We start from the raw sequence: 22,452 nt of genomic DNA on the forward strand, positions 1-22,452 counted from the left end.
GCAGCTAGGTGGCACAGTGCATAGAACACTGGACCTTGAGTCAGGAGGACCTGAGTTCAAATATGGACTCAGACACATAACACTTCCTAGCTGTGTGATTCTGGGCAAGTTACTTAACCCCAATTGCCTCACTTAAAAAAAAAAAAAGAGGAGATGAAATCTGAGATCCTGATTCCTGTGATACTTCTCCACTCTATCGAAGCTGCTCCTTAAAGTCAACAATAATTTCATCACCAAATGCCATGGCCTTCCCTCAATCCTCATCCTCTCTGAACGCTCTGCATTGTTAACTATTTCCCTCCTACTAGATACTCTCTATGCTTTCCAAGACTACTCTGAATTCTCCTCATACTCCTATCCCAATTTCTTTGTCCTTTTCCTGGTAACTTAATGGAAGTATTCCCTAAAGGTATGTCCTTAGTCCTTTTCTTTCCTTTGCAATTTCTTCCTTAAAACAATTACCCCTTAGCAAATGACACTCAAATCATATTACATCTCCTGTCCTAACCACTCTTTCGCTATTTATACCCATATTCCCAGAAGGCTAAAGAATTTGTCTATCTAGATGTTCTACTGGCACCCCAAACTCAAATATTCAAAACCAAATTTATTCTTTCCTGATAAGGCTAATCCTCCATCTGATTATTTCTGTCTATGGCTGGATTCCTGTTAGCATCTTTTGGGTTATCTTTGAATTTTTTATTTTCCTTTCATCTCAAATCAATCGCCATGATTCCACTTCTATATCACTCATATACACTCCTTAATTCTATTCTAGATCTAAGATTTCAGTGACATACAGAACTCTCAGGTAAGGCTTAGCAAAGCACCTGACATATAGTAGGTGCCATATGAATGTTCATTCCTCTCTCCCACCCTCCCCAATGCAGGGCCAGTAACAACACAAAACCCAGTATTTTTCCAAATATATTTATTTATTGTATTCTTCATGTGAGTGGTATTTCTCCATTTCTCATGTATTTCAAAGTTTAAAAAAGGCATCTTGTCTGTTTAAAAAACAAATTGTAGTACCAATGAACAAAGGAGGATTCAAGGGAGGCACTCAGAAAAATCAGACGACAAAGGATCAGAAGTCTGATAAATATGTAAAAATAACTTCACCTTTGAAGTATACCATCAGTTTTCCTTGGAATAACATTGTGGATAATGTACAATGGGTGAATGGCCCAGACAAGGGAAGCTGCCGCTATGGCTCAGGCAGCAGGCTTCTCACTGGGGGACAACCAGCCTGTTCCTTGGCACAGCTGCTCACTGAGTTTCAACTCCACACTGTATCTACTGCTAAAATGTCAACACTGGTGGGGGGCAATGTTCCCACGTTACAAATGTATTTAAAACAAGACGGAATGAAAACACACACCTGCCACTTCAGATAAACAAAAGGCAATGTCAGCAAGATCAACACACAGCAGCTGCTCAGGTAAAAGGTGAGTGAGTCCTTGGCTGAGAACTTGGGGGCCAGCTCAAGTGGGAGTGGAAAAACACAAAAACTGAGACCGTGAAGTTCTACTAAAAGCACAAAGGCAAATAAATGTTCAGTCAATGCAAAAAGGAATGAGCAAGACACAGAAATTACGAAAGATGCTTTTGGAAAAAGGAAGTAAGTAGGCTACAGGCCCTCATTCTAGCTTTGGCAGCTGATTCTGAATCATGTGAACCACAACTTAACTTGGAAAGGAGGAAAAGCACCCAGGTACAGATACCACAGAGAACAGGCTGCTTTTAGACACTGCTGTTTCAGGAATTAACTTCCTATTCATACAGAAAATGCTGTTTCTTTGTCCCCTTCACAAAGCTAAGAGATCTAGTAAAACATACACAGAAAATGCCTCAAGTTAACGCTAGTTACCAAGCATAATCCTGCTGCCTAATATTCCCTGTAATAAAAGCTTTGATGGTCTCTTAGACTAACCCAAAACTCGACAGAACAAGCTTCACTCAGTCTTCAATCTGCCCCACATATGTTCCCATGATATATATCCCCATTACTGTAATTTAGTGGTTATACTGCTAACTCTCCCATCATAACATAGGAGGTCTGAAAATGCACAAAGGAAGACAATGCTGATTTGTCCCAGATATCAAAAAATATTAAGGTAGTATCTGAATATCATATAAGAATATAGGAAGCATGTCACAGAAGAGAAAACAGGTTATAAAATATACTTTTATTAATAGTGGAAACTACGAGCAACAATACTATCCCCAGTGGAGAAATCCGAGTTACTTTAATTACTGTGGCACTCCTTGTACTATAAAAGTGTGTGTTTTCGTTTCCAAATACCCTAAATCACTAGATAATAGTAACAGTAAGCTCCTTGTGGGCAGGGACTGTTTCTTGCAATGCCTTTGTCTCCCCAAAGCTTAACACATGCCAATCATGGAGTAAGTACTCAATAAATCCTTGTTGATTCACTGAAGTCTTTTTTTAGTCTACAAGCGATTTCATTGGTTGGGATGTAGGAAGCTTCCAGACCAGCAACTGCTCTGCAACTTAGAGAGATTCGCCTGCTACCTTCTTACTAATGCTAGTAACAAAGTCTTCAGACTAAGTTGTTCTAAAAATCTATGCCCTTGCTATTATGTAATGAGCTCCATAATAAATAATTCCAATACTTGTTCATCCCCGCAAAAAAGAAACAAATGGCTTAGGAGGGTTATAGGAAAAGCAAACCAGAACAAAACCAAACCCTCTATTGTCTCTTCCTACTTCTAGGCCTTGCTCAGGAATAAATGCAAATTTTGGGAATGTGAACCTATATAGGATTTCTAATAGAAAAGCTTTCTTCTGTGTCACATAAATCACATAGCCAATGTTAGAGAACAGAAAAATGTGAAATGGCAGCTTGAATGCAGAATTTTTTTTTTGACTCAACTGAGTGGATTCTTAAGCGTATTTTATAATAACACACAAAAAAGTTTAAGAATCATCTTTGTAAAAATCAATGACATATGCTCTTTAAATATGTTACTCTCCTTTTCAAATACATTTTTAATCAATACACATAATGACAATATGCATAGAAATAAGTTGCTAACAACAGATATTCAAAGCATTAATTCTTTACATGTGTTTTGGCTATGTCAGTACCTAAGAAAACATACACAGCGTTCAACAAACGAGTACAGAAAGATAAATAACGGATGGACACAACTGCTAAGCTTTGGATAGATCTGACTCAGCCACAATCTGTCTGTACCTTAGAGATTATCCCCAAAGAGGAAAAAAAAATTCCTCTTTAACAGCATTCCACTAGACTTGACTCATTACCTTGGCATTAAGATGACTGGCATGGAACTGGCTTTGTCACCTATAAATGGACGGGGTCACTTAGAGAAATCCGATTTTACTTGATACAGCGTATCTTTCTTTTTTTTTTTTTTACAGCAGCTGCTTTTCCAGAATCAGGTGGCACACATATTCAATCAAGAAAGAAAGCTTATGTCCAAGTGTTTAAAATACATAGTGACACGTCCAGGAGCGTGGTCTTACATAATCGAGAAACGTTGGCTGCAAGAAATAGGATGGGAGAGTTAGTGTACAAGTGAGCCATGAGATGGCAGATCTCTATATCACACATTTCTAAAACACCCAACAGGATTTTTGATGGGTTTTAGGCAAAATCATACTACATAACTGATTAAATTCAAATTTTAGAAAATCAAATAAATGATATAATTCAAATGATGTGTAATAGCTTCATCTAATTTATAACTTATACTCTGCTAGGCATTTTACATTTTGAAGTACAGTCAACTTGATTACTCATGTTTACTGAGCACCCTTCTCTCTTACTGAATTCCAATCAAGACTAATACTAAAAAGATTCAGTCATTATAAACCCAGCTCCTAGCAGTTCAGCCCTACTTTTGGCAGGCTGAGATTCAATTTGGGACTGGTCAAGTGGGAAAGAGGGAATAAATGGAAGAAAGAAGAAAATACAAGCATTAGATAAAAGCATTATAAGACCAAAGATATCCAAAAAGCAGATAAACTTATAAGAATTTATCATCTGAAATTTCAGATCTTATCTCGCCCCCAAATCCCTGTTTCAATCTTACATAAGCTCACTCTTACAACTAACTGCTTAACACTGCCCATATGTCTCATTCAATATTGAAGTTATTTTACGTGCATTTAAAAATAAATCAAGTTTAATAATTGTCAACATAGATAAGTAAATATATCAAACAAGGGGCAAAATTTTATACAAAACTTAACTTTAACAAGGTGGAACTAAATTAACAAGTTTAAAAAAAAAAGAAGCCTTTTTGACCTGTGTGTCCCAATCCAATCAGAAGTTCTACCATGTTTGGTCCCTATTCCTTTCTTGCAATCAATCTAGTTTGCAGTCACTGCTCCCCATTTCAGTTCTGCTGATTTCACTGCATATGACCTCTTGTAGTGAAAGGGAGAGGAACTGCACCCATGATTTCCTTAGTATAGGGAATTCCCAACCGAGGAAAACTCCTGTTACCAATATGAAGTCAGCACCTTCTCTGCAAGTTACCGGAGTACTAAGAGATTTAAATAACCTGTCCAGGGTCACACAGCTAAGTTCCTATCAGAGGCAGAACATGAACTCAGGTTTTCTCCTCCCCAACGCCATCTTTCTGCTATGCTGTGGATGTCCCTCAGGTTACACCTCTTATCCTAAGATTTTAGCAAGGCAGACTGCAAAGGCTTCAGGGAAAGGCTAAATGGAATCCAATGATCTAACACTAACACTCTCAAGAATGAAAGAAGAGACTGAGAAATAGTTCTAATGAAGAGAAGAGGGACCTCTTTAGAAGGGCTGATGGGGTTGTATGAGGAAACTCATCAATCAACTAAAAAATAAATTTTTAAGACACATGAAAGATATGTTAACTGCAAGGGCAGCCAAAGAATGACCAGAAGAGAAGCAGAGTCCAAGAGTGTTAGGAGCACAAAAGTTCAAAATAGGCTGAGGCTGGAGAGCAAGAAGTAAAAAAATTTAAAAAATTGATGTTTTTAAAGGCTACATTGGGGTAAAAGAGCATCAAAGAGATAACCACTGTTTGAAGTAGACAAGATATTGGTAATGGATGAGAGAGAATAACATGATTCTCAATTTGCTCATTTACTCTGTCAAGGAGAATGAGAACAGAACAAAAAAGGAGATAATACAAGTTAATATCCAACATATAGAGGGCAACAGTAAGAACACCTGGCTGCCTTCAATGAGTTCAGGTCATCGGGCCAGATGAATAGTATCCTAACAGACTTAAAGAACTGGCAGAGACGACTGCTAAGTCACACTGAGTGGGAGAAAATGGGGCCTGCAAATTACAGGGTGGTGAGTGTGACTTCAATTGACAGAATTCTCGACTGTATTATTAAAAGAATGGCGAGCAGACACCTGCAAAGAGCAGCAGTGACTACCCAGAGCTTTACTGATAGTAGGGCATGCTATGGTAACCTTGTCTCTGTCTCTCTCTCTCTCTCTGTGTCTATATCTATATAAATATATATACATACATATATACATAAATATATACATAAATATATATACATATATCTCTTTTTTCCCCCCCAAAACTCAAGAATAGACTGGTGGGCCAGGGCAATGCTGTAGACACTGGTTACCAAGATTTTAGACTAGTATTACAAAAGTCTCCTATACAATTCTTGTGAAAAAGAGGAGAAAAATGTGGGTTTGATTTACAACTGGGTGAACTGCTGGATCCACAAAGTAGCTATCAACAATCTGTTACCATCTTAGAAGAAGAAGCTCACTTATGGGATGCCCCCGGAATCTGTGTCGGGCCATAAGTCACTGTATATTTTTTGGATAAAAGAACACAGAAAAATAATAATGATAATAATAGCTGACATTTGTATAGTACTCTAAAGTTTGCAAAGTGTTTTATATATATGATCTCATTTGATAAAATAGTATGCTTATCAAATCTGAAAATGATCCAAAGCAGGTAGAGGGGGAGGAGTAGAGTTATCTAACCCATCAGATGGCAGAGTCAAAAATCAAAAATGTCTCAATAGGTTAAGGCTCCAAGCTGAATCCAATAAGGACAAAATTAATAGCTGACTCTTGCATTTGGGTTCATAAAATCAACGTCACAAGCACAAGATAGGCTAGGTATAGGTATAGCTGGAAAGGTACAAGCTCAATGGGAACCAGGGAAATTTCACAGAGAGGAAGGTTTAGGCTTAGTGTAAGGGTAAAAAATCTGAACAGTTAGAGCTCTCCAAAAGTGAGATGGACCACCTCATGAGGTAATGGGTTCTCCTCACCAAGAGCCTTCAAGCAAAGGCTAATGGCCATTTAATCAGGATTCTTCTTCAGACAGGAGCTGAACTAAATAGTTCTGCGTTTTCTTCCAATTCTGAGATTCTAGGATTCTGTCATAAGTCTTTTCATATTCCCTCATATGTTGCATATTTGTCATTTTATGGCATGATATTACATTAAATATACTGTAATCTGTCAATTCTTAATCAGATAGATCATTTCAAATATTTTTGTTATCACTAAAGCAGCTATGAATCTTTTCGTACAAGAGTCCTTTTTTAAAGCTGTTTTTGGGATAAGTCAATTTATTTCAACAAATATTTAAAGTATCCTACACGTAAGACACTGTGCTGGGGATACAAATTTTAAAAAGTGAAACCTTCTCTCCTTCAGCAACATACATTTGACTAGGAGGATAAACAGAGAAATAAGAAAATGCAAAGTATATACAAAATTATAACAATCGTGACAACCCATGCATGCACTAACAACTAGAGGTGGGGGTGGGTTTGTGAAAGGCCTTGTGTTCCTGACACAGTCAGGTAGCACCTGACCGGCCCTTGGAAGGAAGTTAAAGATACAAAAAGGCAAAGGTTAGCAGGGAGAGACTATTAGAAGGGAGTGAGGGAGGGAACATAAATGCGAACGCAGAGACACAGAGGAGGAGATATGAATGGCAAACAACCAGCAGGCACTTCCCCTGAAATGGAGAATGCCTGCAGAAGAATAATATGAAATAAGACTGGAAAAGTAGGTGAGAGTCATTTTATGGAGAGCTTCAAGTGCCAGGCTAAAGATTTTGCTTGGAGGCAATAGGACTCTAAGCCTATTTCAGAGTAGAGGTTATAACCAAGTCAGATTTGTGTTATTAAAATGTTATTTTGCAAGGTGATTGCAAGGGAGAGAGTGAAATGAGAGAGTTCAGTGAGGATGCTATTGATAAAAACTTCTGAGGACCTGAATTAGTTTAGAGGTCACAGAAGGGAAAGGACAGGGAAGATATTATGGAGGTAGAATTTGACAAAATTTGGAAACTAATTGGATATGAGAGATGAGAGTGAGGGATGAGTCAAGGATGACTCAGAGGCTGCAAACCTGGAAAGGTAATGGTACCTTCAACAAAAACAGGCAAGAGTCATGGGTTTGTATGGAAAATGATGAGCTCTGTTTTGAACATGCTAAGTTTGCTATATCTCTGGAGTATGAAACAAAGTAAGCAGAACCAAGAAAACAAAATAGAAAATTACTACAGTGTAAGTGGAGAAACTCATCACCACCAAATAACTGCAATTGAATGCAACAAAATTACAAAGAACAAGCTTAGCTCCAAGACTTGAGATATAGGAAGGCAGGCACTTCTTCCTCCCTTACTCCTTTGAAGAGGTAGGGAGGAATATACAAAAGTATAGAACATCAGATTTTTTTTTTTAATGTGATGATTGATTTTGCTGAATTTCTTTTTCTCTGGCTCTTAAAAAAATTTTAAATCTGCTAAAAGGAAGGGCTCTCAATGAAGGGGGAGAGGTAGGTATATGGAGGAAACGAGAGTCATAGAAACAAAAGATCAATCAAGTGTATTTTTAAAAAATAAGCAAGTTTGAACATCTTTTCATGTGGTATTGAGTTTGCACATACTTAATGTGATGTATTTACTACAAATAGTTTTCCAAATTTCATTTGGAGTGATATTGCTTTCTCTTATAGAAAACATTTTCTGGTATAATCAAGGCCACTGATTTGAGTCTCCTATACTTTCTTCTATTTGACTGATAAAAATATCCTGCTCCATAATGGAGACAAATTTTTTCCCATTTTTTTTTATTTTTAAGATTTAGATCACTGATTAAGCAAGCACGTATTATGACGAATGTCATGGATTTGGATCCAAACCTCTTTTTTGCTATTCAGCTATGCAACTTTTCCCAACAATTTTAACTGAACAGAAATTCTATTTCCTTGATGGGTGTGTGGGTTTATTTTAAATCCTATTTTGAATTCTATTTCTGGGTTCTTGACTCCATTTTGTTCTGTTCCTCTACTTCTCTGTCCTTTTTCAAGTACCAGTTTTTTTTAATTTCTGCACATTTTGGGATCTGGTAGTCAGTGCCCCTTAGACTACTCACATTTTTTAAAGGACATTGCTGACGGGCATACCACTCATGAGAGTATAAGCACAGTAGGATTCCCTGTCCCAAGAAGAGAGACGTCCACATCAAGACATTCCAAATCGGCCTTTTCCGACTGTCATTGGCAATGAAATTGAAAATCACTGGAAGTCAGAAGCAAGGAAGACAACAAAAATGCAGTCAGCAAGGTTATCTTCTCTAAGGTCCAAGACACCTATTATGACTGCCTAACAGAGTATCAACTGGATATTTGGTACTTCAAGAGCCCAAAGAATAAAAATGAAGCATAACAATGAATCCACCTATTTAGTAATAATTAAAAACAGATCAGGAAAGGTCTCAATAGCACTGGTATAGTAAAGGGCCTGTTAAGAATATTGGGGCAGAAGCCCCAACATCACCTAGTCACATAATTGAACTTGACGTTCCAGTTCAATTCTTGCCAATATTCTCTTTCAGCATTTCACTCTTTGCTCTAATCTTGTATAAAAACTTACTTCCAAAGAACATGAAGAGTACAAAGAGAACTGGGTAGAAAAAGCTCAAGCACAGGGCCAGGGCGTACTCGTGCACTACAGCAGACACTGCAAAGACAGATACCATGGCGGCCGTTTTGAACCTCCTGCTGAAAAACTTGGGGAAAAAAACCCAAAGTTTAAAAATTAACTCAGACATAGATCATATACAGACCGGAACATCCTTCTACCATAGTCAAAAGCTCCCTGCAGGTAAAGGATTATTCTCTAAGGAACAAGTATGATCCCATACACAAGAGTCTGGGGGGAAAGGAGAAGAGGAGAAAAAGGGAAGAAAGAAGCATGTCAAAAAGAACATGATTATTTAAGGGTACTCAGACTAAGATTCACAAATTAAAAAAGCTACTCTCTAAAAAAGCTATTCAAGAGTTGCAATTAACAGGTGGAGAACCTACAGCCTCGAGGCCATATGTGGCCCTCTAGGTCCTCAAGCACAGCCCTTTGATTGAATCCAAACTTCCCAGAACGAATCCCCTTAATAAAAGGATTTGTTCTGTAAAACTTGGACTCAAGTCAAAAGGCTGCACCCAAGGGGACCTAGAAGGTCACATGTGGCCTCAAGGCCAAAGGTTCCTCACCCCTGAAATACATCATAAAATCACCGCACAGCTACGCTGCCAAAGGAAGAATACCAACTGATAAAACAGGCCAGGAGATGATCATTTATTTGCAAAGGATTGTTCAGAAATAATATCCTAGCGAATGCAAAGAGGCTAGACTCTAGCCTCTTAGCTCTGTGAAGTTTGGATCCAGTCAAAGGGCCACATTTGAGGACCTAGAAGGCCACATGTGGCCTCAAGGCCATAAGTTCCCCACCCTTGGGCTACAGTCATGGAAACTTATAATTTTTTAGAAGATATAGCCACTTGAGTAATCAGAAAACAAAGCCTATCTGAAACTATAACATTAGTCAATGGCAAAAGACTATTCCATTTACAAAAATGTAATTCGAAACTTTCCAGGAGCATATCTATTATAATTAAGTTGAATACATTTCTAGAACTATTGATTAGTAGATACATTTTTGTTAAAGCAACTATTCCATGACAGAACTAAGCTAGGTAAGAACTAAGGTATTAACTAGGGAATATTAAACCTTTAGAGATACTGCCACGAGCCCATCCATCTCATTAGGGATAGTACCCGAAGTCACAGGGGTCCACTGGACTGTTTCTATTAAACAGTTATATACTGGGCAATACAAACTTTATACATATCACATGTAGCCCTGTGCTAGGTACTGTGGGAGATTAAAAAAAAAAAGATTAAAGACAGTTCCTGCCTTCATGGAACACATTAAATTGTAATACAAGATGTAGTGAGGGGCTGGCGAAGGGAGGGTGTGAGTGGGAAGAAGAGGGTAGGGGAGCAGAAAGGAGGAAAAGAGAGATAGAAAGAGACAGCGAGCAAGAAAATCAAAACAGAATGGTCTATTTCTTTGTGAGGTGAGGTACCTTTTACTGCCTTAATGGCTTTTTTAAAAACATTCTAACTTCTTAAGAAGATAGTGTGAACTAAAGTTTATAACTCACCCAGAGGAAGTCTTTGTAAGCATAGTAATAGAGCCAGTCATGAACTACTACATTCCAGGTTCTATAATAGTTGGCATATGATGTTGAGTTCCACCAATCCTTTAAAAAACAAAAGTGAGGGCATAATGTTAAGGGTAAAAAAAAAAAGTACTGACTTTTACAAACTCTACCCATATATCATGAGCTATACAGAACAAGGACTGGTTTTTTCCCCCTCCAAATATGGTCATCAATTATTGGTTAATCCATATCGTACTGATTTCCCAAGAAAAAACCACTATTCAGTTTCATAACTGGACAAGTAAGAAGACCACAGGTGTACTTTCTTTCTTTTTTTTTTTGTTTGTTTTTTCAGGCAATTGGGATTAAGTGACTTGCCCAGTGTCTCACAGCTAGTAAGTGTCAAGTGCTTGGTCTGAGGCCGTATTTGAACTCAGGTCCTCCTGACTTCAGGGCCAGTACTCTATCCACTGCGCCACTTAGCTGCACCAACAGGTGTACTTTCATCAAGTTCTAACAACACAGAACTATTCTCCTAGTCTACTATTTCCTCAAATAAAGGACAAAGACACTATTTCCCCAAGAGTATGGTAAAATAATCCTAAGAGCTTAGAAGACAAAAATTATAAAGCTATGAATAAGGATTTGGGACTGGAGGGTAAGAACAAACTGTGAGCTAAGAGTGGAGAGAAAACTGCCTTCTCCACACTCCAGAACCATTCTGCAGACTTCTCTTTTTTAATTATTAAGGTCTTCTGAGCACATTAAATACGATCTGTTACTATGCAAGACAAAGAGTAGTGACAGTTGATATGCAAACAAACTTTCTTTGTATATAAGGGCCAGGGGCTTAGAGAACTGCCTCCCTTAAGAGAAGGGGTTAGAAAGGGGAAAGAAGACTCGGTGGTAGGTTAAGGCCAGACACTCCACACACAAGAGACACCATTTTAAGCAAAACAAAGACATAAATATTTTTTTCTCTTCATTACCTCCCTGAAAACATTGCATGAAGAAATTTGCTAAGATCATTGTAAAGACTGTGACAACTTATACGTTATGAATAGTCATTAATAAAGCCTCATTATGCCATATGAAACAAGTTTATCTTGTTTTAATCAGCAGTCTAGTTTCACAAGATGCACTAAGAAACTTTACAATTATCATATGTAAATCAGGATTAAAAGAAATATGGAGCATGCTAGAGCTATTTTATAAGTTTAATTCTACTGCTGACAAGATTGTGTAAAAGACTGAATTTGTTCTCAGTTTTTAATAATAGTTTACATAAGCTAACAGCTGTTAATGAAATACGAAATTAGCAACAAGGGTATAATAACACAAATAAAAAAAGGAAAATGAGACATTATCTGCTTCTGTCAAGTTTCTTACTTTATAGAACATCCTGTCCCCAAAGCGTAACATCTCCGCGAAGGCATTAAGCCAACAGTGCAATACGGCAAAAAAGGAAAGAAATAACATCAGCACACCTGGAAAGATTAGATAAAGTGTCAGGTTGCTTCTTGGGAGCTAATACTGCACAACAGAATAAAACATTATCATTTGCTTAGTAGGAATTCTATGCTTAAAACAAACAACGAGAACCCCTCTTTAACCCACCATTCAACTATCCTCAGGGTGAAATCTGCTGGAAAGTCATTCTATTTATCAATTTCCCATAAACTGGATTTTTGAGATGCTGTAGAGACACCTTAGTAAGTTATTTGTAGCTCTAACTACCCCTAAGTAGAACCCAGATAGGTACTCAAGAACACTATTAAATTTCTTGCATCAACACCATAAAGTGAAACCTAATCATGCTTCCATTTTATTTAGAATTGTCCCTTTCTCACACTGAAATGTCTACCTTGGTCATTTAGCTGTCTGGAAATCATACATTCTGATCTGTGATTCTGATGAAGAAGACAAGGGAAGACAGAACTAAAGAAACTTAGATGGCTGCACAGAATGCTTGGCTTGCCAAGGAACTCAGACTGGAAATTGATGGAGAGATGACTTAAATGTGGACAAAAATAAGGGGAGGCACAAGCCTATAGCAGTCAGGAGAGCTAATAATCTGAAGCAGTCAAAAACGCTTAAGGACAACAAAAAGAACTCATAATGCTATATATTCAGAGCAAGAAGAAAAGGATGACAATCAACTGTAAGAAAAGTATGAAAGATGACAGAAGGAAGGCAGAACAATTCAATTGTTGCTTTGCTTTGATTTTCACCATCTAGGTAGGAAAAGATCCTTATAACAAAAGATTTCAAGATAGGCGAAGCAGTCAAAAGAGAAAACCAAGCTATTTTAAATGAAATCAAGTTTCTTGCCCCAGCAGAATGCTCTCCAAGGTACTGAAAAAAAGCTTTAAAAAGACTTGGCTGCTGAACCACTGCTGGTCATCTCTGAGAAACCATGGAAATTGGTCAAGACGCTAGGAGAATGGACACAGATACATGTCCTGGTTAAAAAAAAAAAAAGATAAATTCTGGACACTACAGATAAGTTAACTCCAAGTCAATTCCCTAAAGAGTGGCAGGATCTCTGGACATTTTATTTCCCTTTTTGAAAGGGTTGCTACCTCTCTGCCCAAGACAAAGTATATGTTAGAATTTAACCGTCTCTCATTCTCGGGAACAAAATCAGAGAAATGCAGGCTGCACACAGGGAATCTGAGACTGTTGATCAGCCGCACCCAAAAAGTGGCTTGATGTCAATACTGAAAGCCAATCTTGAGGGGCAAGTGGTAGGGCCTTTTCTTGGCCTTGAACAGTGAAACTTTTTTTTTTTAATCAATGTTGATAAAATCACAGACTACTTATAAAATTTATGAGTGAAAAAAACTTAAGAGGAAGAAGCTCACATAATGAATTATAGATCAGATTGAAATTCAGAAAGATCTTCAAGTTGGAATAACTGGAGAAACTGACAATGGATAAGCAGTGATAAAGTATTTTACTCAGGTTCAAAAAAGCAACTGCATATATACAAAAAGCTGATGAACTGGATTATTTGTCCTTTCATAATAGCTAATATTCATATAACCTAAGGTTTACAAAGCACTTCACAAAAACATAATTTAATTCTCATAACAATTTTGTAAGTTAGGTAACATTATCATCCCCATTTTACAGATGAGATGAGAAAATCGAGCCAGACAGAGGTTATGTGACTTGGCCATGGCCACACAGCTAAGATGTGTTTGAGGCTGTATTTCAACTCAGGGCTTCATGATCCAAGTCCAATGTTCTAACTACTGCACCACCCAGCCGATGACACGTAGCTGTCATCTACTAACAACAAGCTTAAAATAAGGCAATGTAGGGTGGAAACATGGTGAAAGGGCATGTGAGGTTCATTTAAAGAAAACTGAGAACACCTTAATTGAAGAGAAGGGGAGAACAACAAGCTAGTAGTAGTTAAGGACTGGAAAGGTTATGTGAGCAGAGCTACAAAGAGGCAGATTCTGGCTTAATATAAAGAACTTCTGGACAATTATAGCTATTCAAAAATGGAATGAGCCGGATGGATGGCCAACTGCCAGTGATGTAGAAGAGGGGGTGTCAGCACTGGGTGGGAAACTGGAGAAGCCATTTTCTAAGGTTCCTCCCAACTCTAAGATTTTTTTGATAATGTCCCCTAAAAAGGCAAGCAACAGGCACATTAATGATGGATTTTATACCTCTAACTATTTCTAATGTGGCATAAGCTTCATCATTCTAATGAAAAAATTATTCCCTTAGATTGTTAATTATATCCTTGAAATAGTTAATACATGGCATGAATCTACTCTGTATACTTCATTAAAACTAAAATCCTATATTTTGTTACTCTCACATGCCTATGAATTTTTTTTGTTCAGTCGTTTTAGAAATGTCTGAAACTTTGTGACTCCATTTGGGGTTTTCTTAGCAAAGATAATGGAGTGGTTTGCCACTTCCTTCTTCAGCTCATTTTACAAATGAAGAAACTGAGGCAAACAAGGTGAAGTGACTTGCCCAGGGTCACACAGCTAGTAAGTGTCTGAGACCAGATTCCAACTCAGGAGGATGAGTCTTCCCGACTCCAGGCCTGGCACCTAGTTGCCCTACGAATTTTTACAGAAGGGTAATACACAGCAGGCTTTTGAGAACACCACTGTAAGTTTGTTCATTTTTAGAAAATGATTTGAAAGTCAACATTCAAGGCTAGTTATCTTGAAGTGATATGATTGAGTGTTCACTTAAATCTTTGTGCATAAAACTGCAGGGAATGAGCTTTCCTTAAGAATGTTCGTTCTGGTCAACTGAAGACTGCACTGTACCCAAATGGCCCAGAGAAGTGATTTCACAACACAGCACCTGAAAAAATGAACTGTGTCACAAACATGAGTATAAAAGAGCCCTTCAGGTTCTCTTTTGGACTGCTTACCCAAACCAGCTAAAGACCTTCTAAGTGCGGCTACTCTTACCCGGCAAAATGGAGTTGAAGATGCACAGGACCAAAACCCGAACACTAAATGGCTCTTGTTTGATATTCCGAAACAAGGGAGCACAGAGTCTTTCAAAGATGTAATATGCATAAAACATGCAACCGAAAACCTAGAACAAAACAAAAATCACTGGGCTTTTTTTTTTTAACCTTTCCCCCCCCTTGCCACCCCCCCAGTCCCCTTGGAGGAACAGAGGTAACTGAATCTAGTCATTAGGATGTGGAGACTAGACCCATGATTTCCTACCCTAACAGGTCAGTCCCTTCTCTGAAAATTACAGTTTGAATAGGTTAACTGAGATGTTAAGTGATGGACCCAGGGTCACACAGCCAGCATGTGACCATGGCTGGACTTGAATCCAGGTCTTCTGCGCTCCAAAAGCAGCTTTCTGTCCACTATGCCACACATCCTCTGAAAAGTTACGTACGATGCCAGCAAAGTAGAGTACCATTTATATTTATAAAAAAAAAAGACAAAAAAAAGGCAGACTACCACGGCTTGTTCATGTTTGTTTACAACACAAGCGAGCACACTTCACTTAAATTATCACCAAATGTAAATAACATCCTTTCATCATATTTACATTATTTTATTCACTTTATCCCTCGACCATTTTTGACACAGCTCTTTTCCAACTCTTTCCCCAAATGACTTCTTAGAAGATATTATTCTAACACCTATTTTGTGTACATTGATATAGAACAATATTTGCCTTAATTCAACTAATGTTATTAAACACCAATTGTAAAGCAAGGCACTGTTAGGCACTAGGAATACAAAGATGAAAAAAAGACATGCTAATTTATAAATCCCGTGTGTGTGTGTGTGTGTGTGTGTGTGTGTGTGTGTGTGTGTGTGTGTGTGTAACATAAACATACAAGGAAGCTAAAAGGTGAAATTATAAATAACAGAACAAAGGTATAAAAAGAAAATCTGGAGATAGAGAAATCACTTTCAGCTACATTGGGGGACAAAGAAACTAAAGAAAAATTGTGGAAGTCAGCACCCACAGCGGATCCTGAGGACTCAGAAGGCTCTCAACAATACAGAAATGAGGGAAGTACGTTCCAGGCCTCGACGGTGGCTTTTGTAAGGCTTAGTAGTAGAAGACTGGACCACATCAGGGAAAGAGTCAGTCATCCAATGTGGCTGGAATGTAGAGTATAGGAAGCAATAAAGGATAAAATAAAGCTGGAAAGGTGGTTTAGAGCCAGACAGTAACAAGCTTTAAATGTAAGTCTAATGAATATTGATTTTATCTTGTTGGTAACAGGGAAGTACTGAAAGTTTTTTGAACAGGTAAGCAACATAATCAGCCTTTGTACTGGCAAGAGGAATTCGGCAGCTATGTAAATAGACTGGAGAGTGGAAGAAAATGGAGTCAGAAAAACCAGCCAGGAGGTACTACAACAGTTCAGGTAAGAGGTGATGACGAATGCTTGAGGTATGTGTGAATGCTTTTGTTACCAATGGAAAATCTGATATGGATAAGCACTAAATATAGTATCCTTCTGGATAAATGTTTATTGTATAATAATAATGATAATAATAATAATAATAGTAACATTTATATGTTACCTCAAGGTTTACAAAGCACTTGTACCTACATTATCTCACTGGAACCTCAAAATAGTGAAGAAGGTACTATTACTATCCCACTTTTATCAAGGAAGCTGAGGTCAAGCAAGATTCTATGACTTGCCCAGCCAGGGTCACACTGAGGCAGTATGTGAGAACTCAGATCTTCCCAACTCCCAAGGTCAGCACTATTTTATGCCACCAATGAACAAAAGATAAAAAGCCCAGTCTAGATAGGAAATTCATTCAACACACATTATTTGACAATAATGGATATTAATAATGACAGAATCTTTATGAAGAAACCAAATTTGAATCAGATTTCCAAAAGTAAATCATCTTAGAAAAAAGAATCATTCAAGATTTAGGTAATAAGAAAATTGTTCCCTTCATAAAGAATATTTAGATGACTTTTTCTCTTCTGAGATTATATTATTACCTTCTAATTCATATATATTGGGTCAATGTTTTAGCATTTCCAGAAACAAGTATGATATGTGATTTCATTATTCACTTCTACCCACCACCAATCCAACTTCATATTAGCCTATTGTCCTTCTGCTCACCTGTGCAAACTGAGTAGCTACATAACTCCATCTGATTGTGGGATTCCTAAAAAGAGAGAAGAAAATATCATAGTTAGAATCTGTTTTTTGAACTTGTATGTAGAGTCATTAAATATCAGTAGGTATCTTCTTTGATCATAATTAATAATTTTAATTATTGTTAAATTGGGGCAATATGATCTTCTATGAAGTCAGTTTAACCTTGGCAAATTATTTTCAAGAAAACATTATATTGTCAATTCGAAAGAACAAATCTTGTTAGTTCTGCACTAGGTTGTGTTTCAGTTATAGCTTACATTTACATATTTATAGACAAGGTTTAAAAAGCATCTCTCTCAAGAGAGTAAGCCCTGGCTTTCCCCCTTAAATTTGTTGTTGTTCAGTCATTTTTTAGTTGTGTCCTACTTTTCTTGATCCCATTTGGGGGTTTTTTGCAGATACTAGAGTGGTTTGCCATTTCCTTCTCCAGCACATTTTACAGATGAGGAAACTGAGGTAAGCAGGATTCAGTAACTTGCCCAGGGTCACACAGCCAGAAAGTGTATGCGGCTGGATTTGAACTCAGGAAGGTAAGTCTTCCTGACTCCAGGGCCTATGCCCTATCTGCTGCACCCACAATAGCATGTTGTAAATGTAGTTTCTGATCTTAGCTCAGGCTCTGCACCTGGTGAATTGTGTCACATTATGTATTTTAACTAGCTCTTCAGGTCAATAAGCTGAAAGAAGTTGGGCAGAGCAGAAAAGGAAAAAAGACAACAGGCCGAAAATTTAAGAATTTGAATATATTCCCAGAGTAAAATCCAACTAACTGAGACTAAGAAATAGTCAGTTAACTGGAATTTATTTCCTGTACAAGTTTATACATAAGTTTAGGATTTTCATCTGTTAAAGAGAAACTTGGATCATAGATTTAGAAATGGAAAGGACCACAAAGCCCACCTAGTCCAAACCCCTCATTTTGCAGATGAGAAACTGAAACCCAGCAAATTTAAGACTCACTGAGGCAGTCAATGTCATAGCCAGGATTTGAACCTAGGTCCTCTGACTCTAAGATCTTTTGAGAATAGGACACAAGTAGGCCTACCTAACCTAAGGTCCAAATTCACAAAAACATAATTTGAGGCAAAACAGTGCAAGAGTGGTTAGTTTCACTGAAACACTGCTGAGTGGAGCCAGAGCCCCCAGTGGTGTTCAGAACATTAGGGTCAAATCGTTAACTAGCAATTATTAAGTGCCTACTAGTGCCAGACACTGTGCTAAGTACTGGGGGATACAAAGGGGCAAAAGACAGCGGCTGCCCTCAAGGAGTTCACAGCCTTAACGAGAGAAACAACACACCTAGCGCTCCCTACAAACAAGCTCTAGACAAGGGAGGCTCATCTCAGAGGGAAGGGGGATGGGAAAGGCTGCTGGGACTCAAGCTGAAGGGAAGCAGGGAGGGCTGCAGGTGGATGTCAGGAAGGAGAGGGTTCCCAGTGGGGGACAGCCAGAGAAAATGCTCATGGCTGGCAGCGGGGGGGGGGGGAGTGCCGCCACGTGCAAGGAACAGCAGGGAAGCTAGGCAGAGTATGTTTGCAATGTCTTTATAATAATGTCACACTGCTGTTTCACATACTCATCTAGTTTAATGACTGATACCTTCTGTACCAGGCAAAAACAAAAGTGCAGAGCACAGGGGCAAGAAAGTATTCTGATTCAAAGAAAATTCAATATATTTGCTGTATAACTACTTACAACAATAGGAAAAAAGGAATAATACATTTAATGAAGATTTTCAAAAAAGTTTAGATAAAAGAGGTTTTCTGGTAAAGTCGCAATAGAGCATACAACCAGTTAGCCAAGATACTCCATATCAGATATTTTGGTTAATAAAAGGTTTTTGTTCTGCTAACCGTTAGGACTCAGAGCCTTCTCAGAACACTATCCTGCCTCCAAAGTTCTTAACTTGGTACAAAGAACTGCTGCTGAATAATCAATATTTGCTTCCAGGTACCCGAGGAGCCCCATTCACACTTCACACCACTGTTACCTGGGATAGCTGTCTCTATAGATGAGAGTAGGAGCAAACAAAAAGTATAAGTACTGGCTGACTTGAGGTATCGGAACAGGGCCTGAAAAGGTTAAAAAAAAAATCTGTTTAATGTCGGAGCACTTAGATTCTGCTGACAAAAAGGATGGGAAAACGAAGACCAGTACAAGGGGAGGGAGGCTGGTAAGTAAGATTCTTTCCTCTGTTCAACCTTTCCTTCCACTCTCATTCCCTCTTTGCTCACCTGAATCTTACCCAGTCATCCTGTAAAGATGGAAGTCTCCCTATGGCCTCTCATTCCTCCCAAGCTCTGGAGTGCTCTGGGTACTAACTGCTGCTGCTAACGTGGGACTTATCACAGATGTGCATGACAGTCAGGGCCACTTTCTATCTCCCGCCTCAGCTTTGCCTCACCATAACACTTATGGTACCTCACAGAAAGTATGTGTTTGACTAGTAACTGATCTTATGTAAGACTAAACTTTCCTAAAAATTTTTTCAGAAAGTCATGAAAGATACATCATATTTGAAACATAATTAAAATGCAACAATGGCAATTATAAATGCTAGTAATCTCTGAAGAGGATGATTCAAATAACCATTCGATAAGCATTTGTTAAAGAATTACTCTGTGCCAATTGTTTTAACATGTAACTGGGGAAAAAACTAAAATGTTATAAAAAAAATTAAGGAAAAAATTACTTTGTGCCAATTCTGGGGATACAAAGAAAGCAAAAATACACAACTAAGCATCCTTCTTCTCAGGGAGCTTACCTACTGAGGGGGACAACATGTTACTATACAGTAGATAGAAGTTACGTACAGAAAGGAAGGAAGGTAGCCTTGGAGGAGAAGGCTCTGATGGCTGAGAGGACTAAGAAGGTGGCATTTAAGTTGACTCTAAAGAACATGGGATGTCAAGAAGCAGAGGTAAGGAGGGGGAATTTCCTGGCAGGGGAGACAGCCACTGCAAAGGCAGAGAAACGGGAAATGGGAGGGTCACGAGCCAAGAACAACAAGCAGACCAGCATCACTGTAGCACTGCGTACAGAAGGGAAGAGTGAGGGGTGAGAAGACTCAAAAAGTAGGAAGGGGACACACTGTGAAGAGCCTTAATGCTAGAGGAATTTCTATTTTATCCTAGGGATAATGGGGAGCCACCGGAGTTTACTGAAACAAGGGATGGTGCAGGGGGGAGGAGGCCCATGTTGTTACATCCACATTTCAGGAAAATCAGAGTATGAATTTGAGGGCGCAGACACTTGAGGCAGGAAGAACAATTAAAAGGCTATCTTAAAAGTCATTCCCCAATAGATAAGCTTCAAAATACTTCTTAAATACTAAATAAATCTTAAGTCATTCCCCAACAGATAAGTTCATATCAAAGGATACGAACAAACAGCTCTCAAAAGAAGAATTATAAGCTATTAATAACCACACGAAATAATCTCAAAATCACTAATAATAAGAGAAAAGCAAGTCAAAACAACTCTCAGGTTTTGATAACATACATAGTAATTTTAATTATCATCAAATTGGGGTAAAGATGACAAAATATGTCAATAATCAATGTTGGAGAAGTTGTGGGAAGAAAAGCACACTGGTGCATTGTTGGTGGAGCTGTAAATCAGTACAATCATTTTGGAAAGCAATTTGGAATTATGCAAACAAAGTGATTAAAATATCCACACCTTTTGACTCAGAGATTCCATTATTGAGCTTATGTACTCAAGGAGGCCACTGATAAGAAAGTCTCTATAAGCCTCCAAAATATTACAGCAGCACTTTTTGTGACAGCAACAGATTACTATGGTATAAGAAATGATGACTATAGATACACACGGAAAGATTTTCACAAACTGATGCAGAATGAGGTAAGCAAAGAAAACAAACTGACAACGATTACAAGAATGTAAATAAAAAGAATCACAAAAAAATAATATAAATAAATAAATAATAAAGAAAGAAAAAGAATCACAAAAAAATTCAAAAGTGAATGCTGCAAAATTATACAGAATAAGTATGGATTGAAAGAAGAGATATGAGAAGATACTCTCAATCTACCCCTTTGTAGAGGTGGGAGGTCCACCCTCAGTATTACACACTGTACAATGTATTCATCAGTTAGACTGATTTTTTTCCTCTTTTCTTTTTTTGTCTCAAAAAATTATTTGTCATATGGAATAGTTCTCTAGATGGGGAGGGGGGAGGGATACTAGAGGAAACTACAGTTATGTAAAAAAAAAATTAAGAAACAAATTATTTAAAAAAAAAATCCAGTGCAATCGCCCAGGTGAGAGGGTGGCAGCTATGTGAGTAGACAGAAAGGGATATATGGAAAAGATCTTGTGATGGTAGAAATGACCAGATTTGATAACTGAGTGGCTTATGTGGGGTGAGAGTGGAGGATGCCGAGATTGTGAACCTGGAAGCCTGGAAGAATGGTGGCACTTTCAACAGTAACAGAAAAGTTCAGAAGACAAGACAGTTTTGGGGGGGGAAATTTTGAGTCCTGCTATGCACAGACTGAGTACAAGAACCCTACAAGACAGTGAGGTTGAAATGTCCAGTACAAAGTTAGAGAGGTGATGGTGGAATATAGAAAAGAGACTAAGGCTGAACAGATCTACAGATATGGGCCTCAGACACTTAAGACTTCCTCCAAAGGAGACTAGAAGCAGTGGTCACATAGCTAAGAGAAGAAGCAAGTGAGCAGTGTCATTAAAACTAAGAAAGGAGAAATTATCTAGGAGGGAAAGGGAACGATACTTTCAAATGCTACAAAGAGGTAGAAAGAAGTCAAGGATGATAACTGAGAAAAGACTGCAAGGTTGGCTCATTAAGAGATCACTGGTTACTATGGAGCGGGCAGTTTTAATTAAGTTAAATTAAAGTCAGAAGCCAGACTACAACAGGCTTAGAAAAGAGTGAAAAACAGCAAGTAAAAGAGCATCAAGTAGGGGGGTTTGTTTTGTTTTGTTTTGTTTTTAAAGGAAATCAGCTGTGAAAGAAAGGAGAGATACAGGATATCATCTAACAGGGATGTAGGATTAAAGTAGGGCTGTTCTCGGATGAGAGAGCTGCGGCTAAATTTTTAGCCAACAGTCAAGGCAACAAGCATTTATTAAGTGCTTTTCCTGTGCCAAGCAAATGGGAAGAGACTGATGATTAGACAAGCAGCAGAGACCAGGGTGGAGGCCATGTGCTAGAGAACACAGGAAAGGATGAGATCAAGGGTATATGAGAGAGGCTGGCCATGGTCAGGAGACAGGAATGAAGGACAAGATAGTAATGGGAAGTTCGAGGGAACTTGAGATGGA

The 22,452-nt window shown here is 38.2% G+C and overlaps 1 protein-coding gene across 3 annotated transcripts in view; it reads right to left on the reverse strand.

Moving 5' to 3' along the window:
• Positions 1-914: 914 nt before the first annotated feature.
• The window catches only part of SOAT1 (sterol O-acyltransferase 1), a 79,580-nt gene continuing 58,042 nt past the window's right edge, over positions 915-22,452 (reverse strand). For 2 of the 3 annotated variants that reach the window (XM_020984321.2, XM_020984320.2), the window contains 8 exons: positions 19,133-19,214; positions 17,104-17,149; positions 14,939-15,068; positions 11,877-11,974; positions 10,488-10,586; positions 8,917-9,052; positions 8,417-8,562; positions 915-3,532 (listed from right to left, as the gene is read on the reverse strand). In XM_020984321.2, coding sequence (XP_020839980.1) covers positions 3,476-3,532; positions 8,417-8,562; positions 8,917-9,052; positions 10,488-10,586; positions 11,877-11,974; positions 14,939-15,068; positions 17,104-17,149; positions 19,133-19,214 — 794 coding nt within the window. In that variant the 3' untranslated portion in view covers positions 915-3,475. The remainder of the gene's footprint in view (positions 3,533-8,416; positions 8,563-8,916; positions 9,053-10,487; positions 10,587-11,876; positions 11,975-14,938; positions 15,069-17,103; positions 17,150-19,132; positions 19,215-22,452) is intronic. The other variant, XM_020984322.2, reaches the window with a different exon arrangement.

Source organism: Phascolarctos cinereus, unplaced genomic scaffold, assembly GCF_003287225.1.
Source record: "Phascolarctos cinereus isolate Bilbo 61053 unplaced genomic scaffold, phaCin_HiC Scaffold_5;HRSCAF=322, whole genome shotgun sequence".
In the NCBI taxonomy this organism is placed as follows: domain Eukaryota; kingdom Metazoa; phylum Chordata; class Mammalia; order Diprotodontia; family Phascolarctidae; genus Phascolarctos; species Phascolarctos cinereus.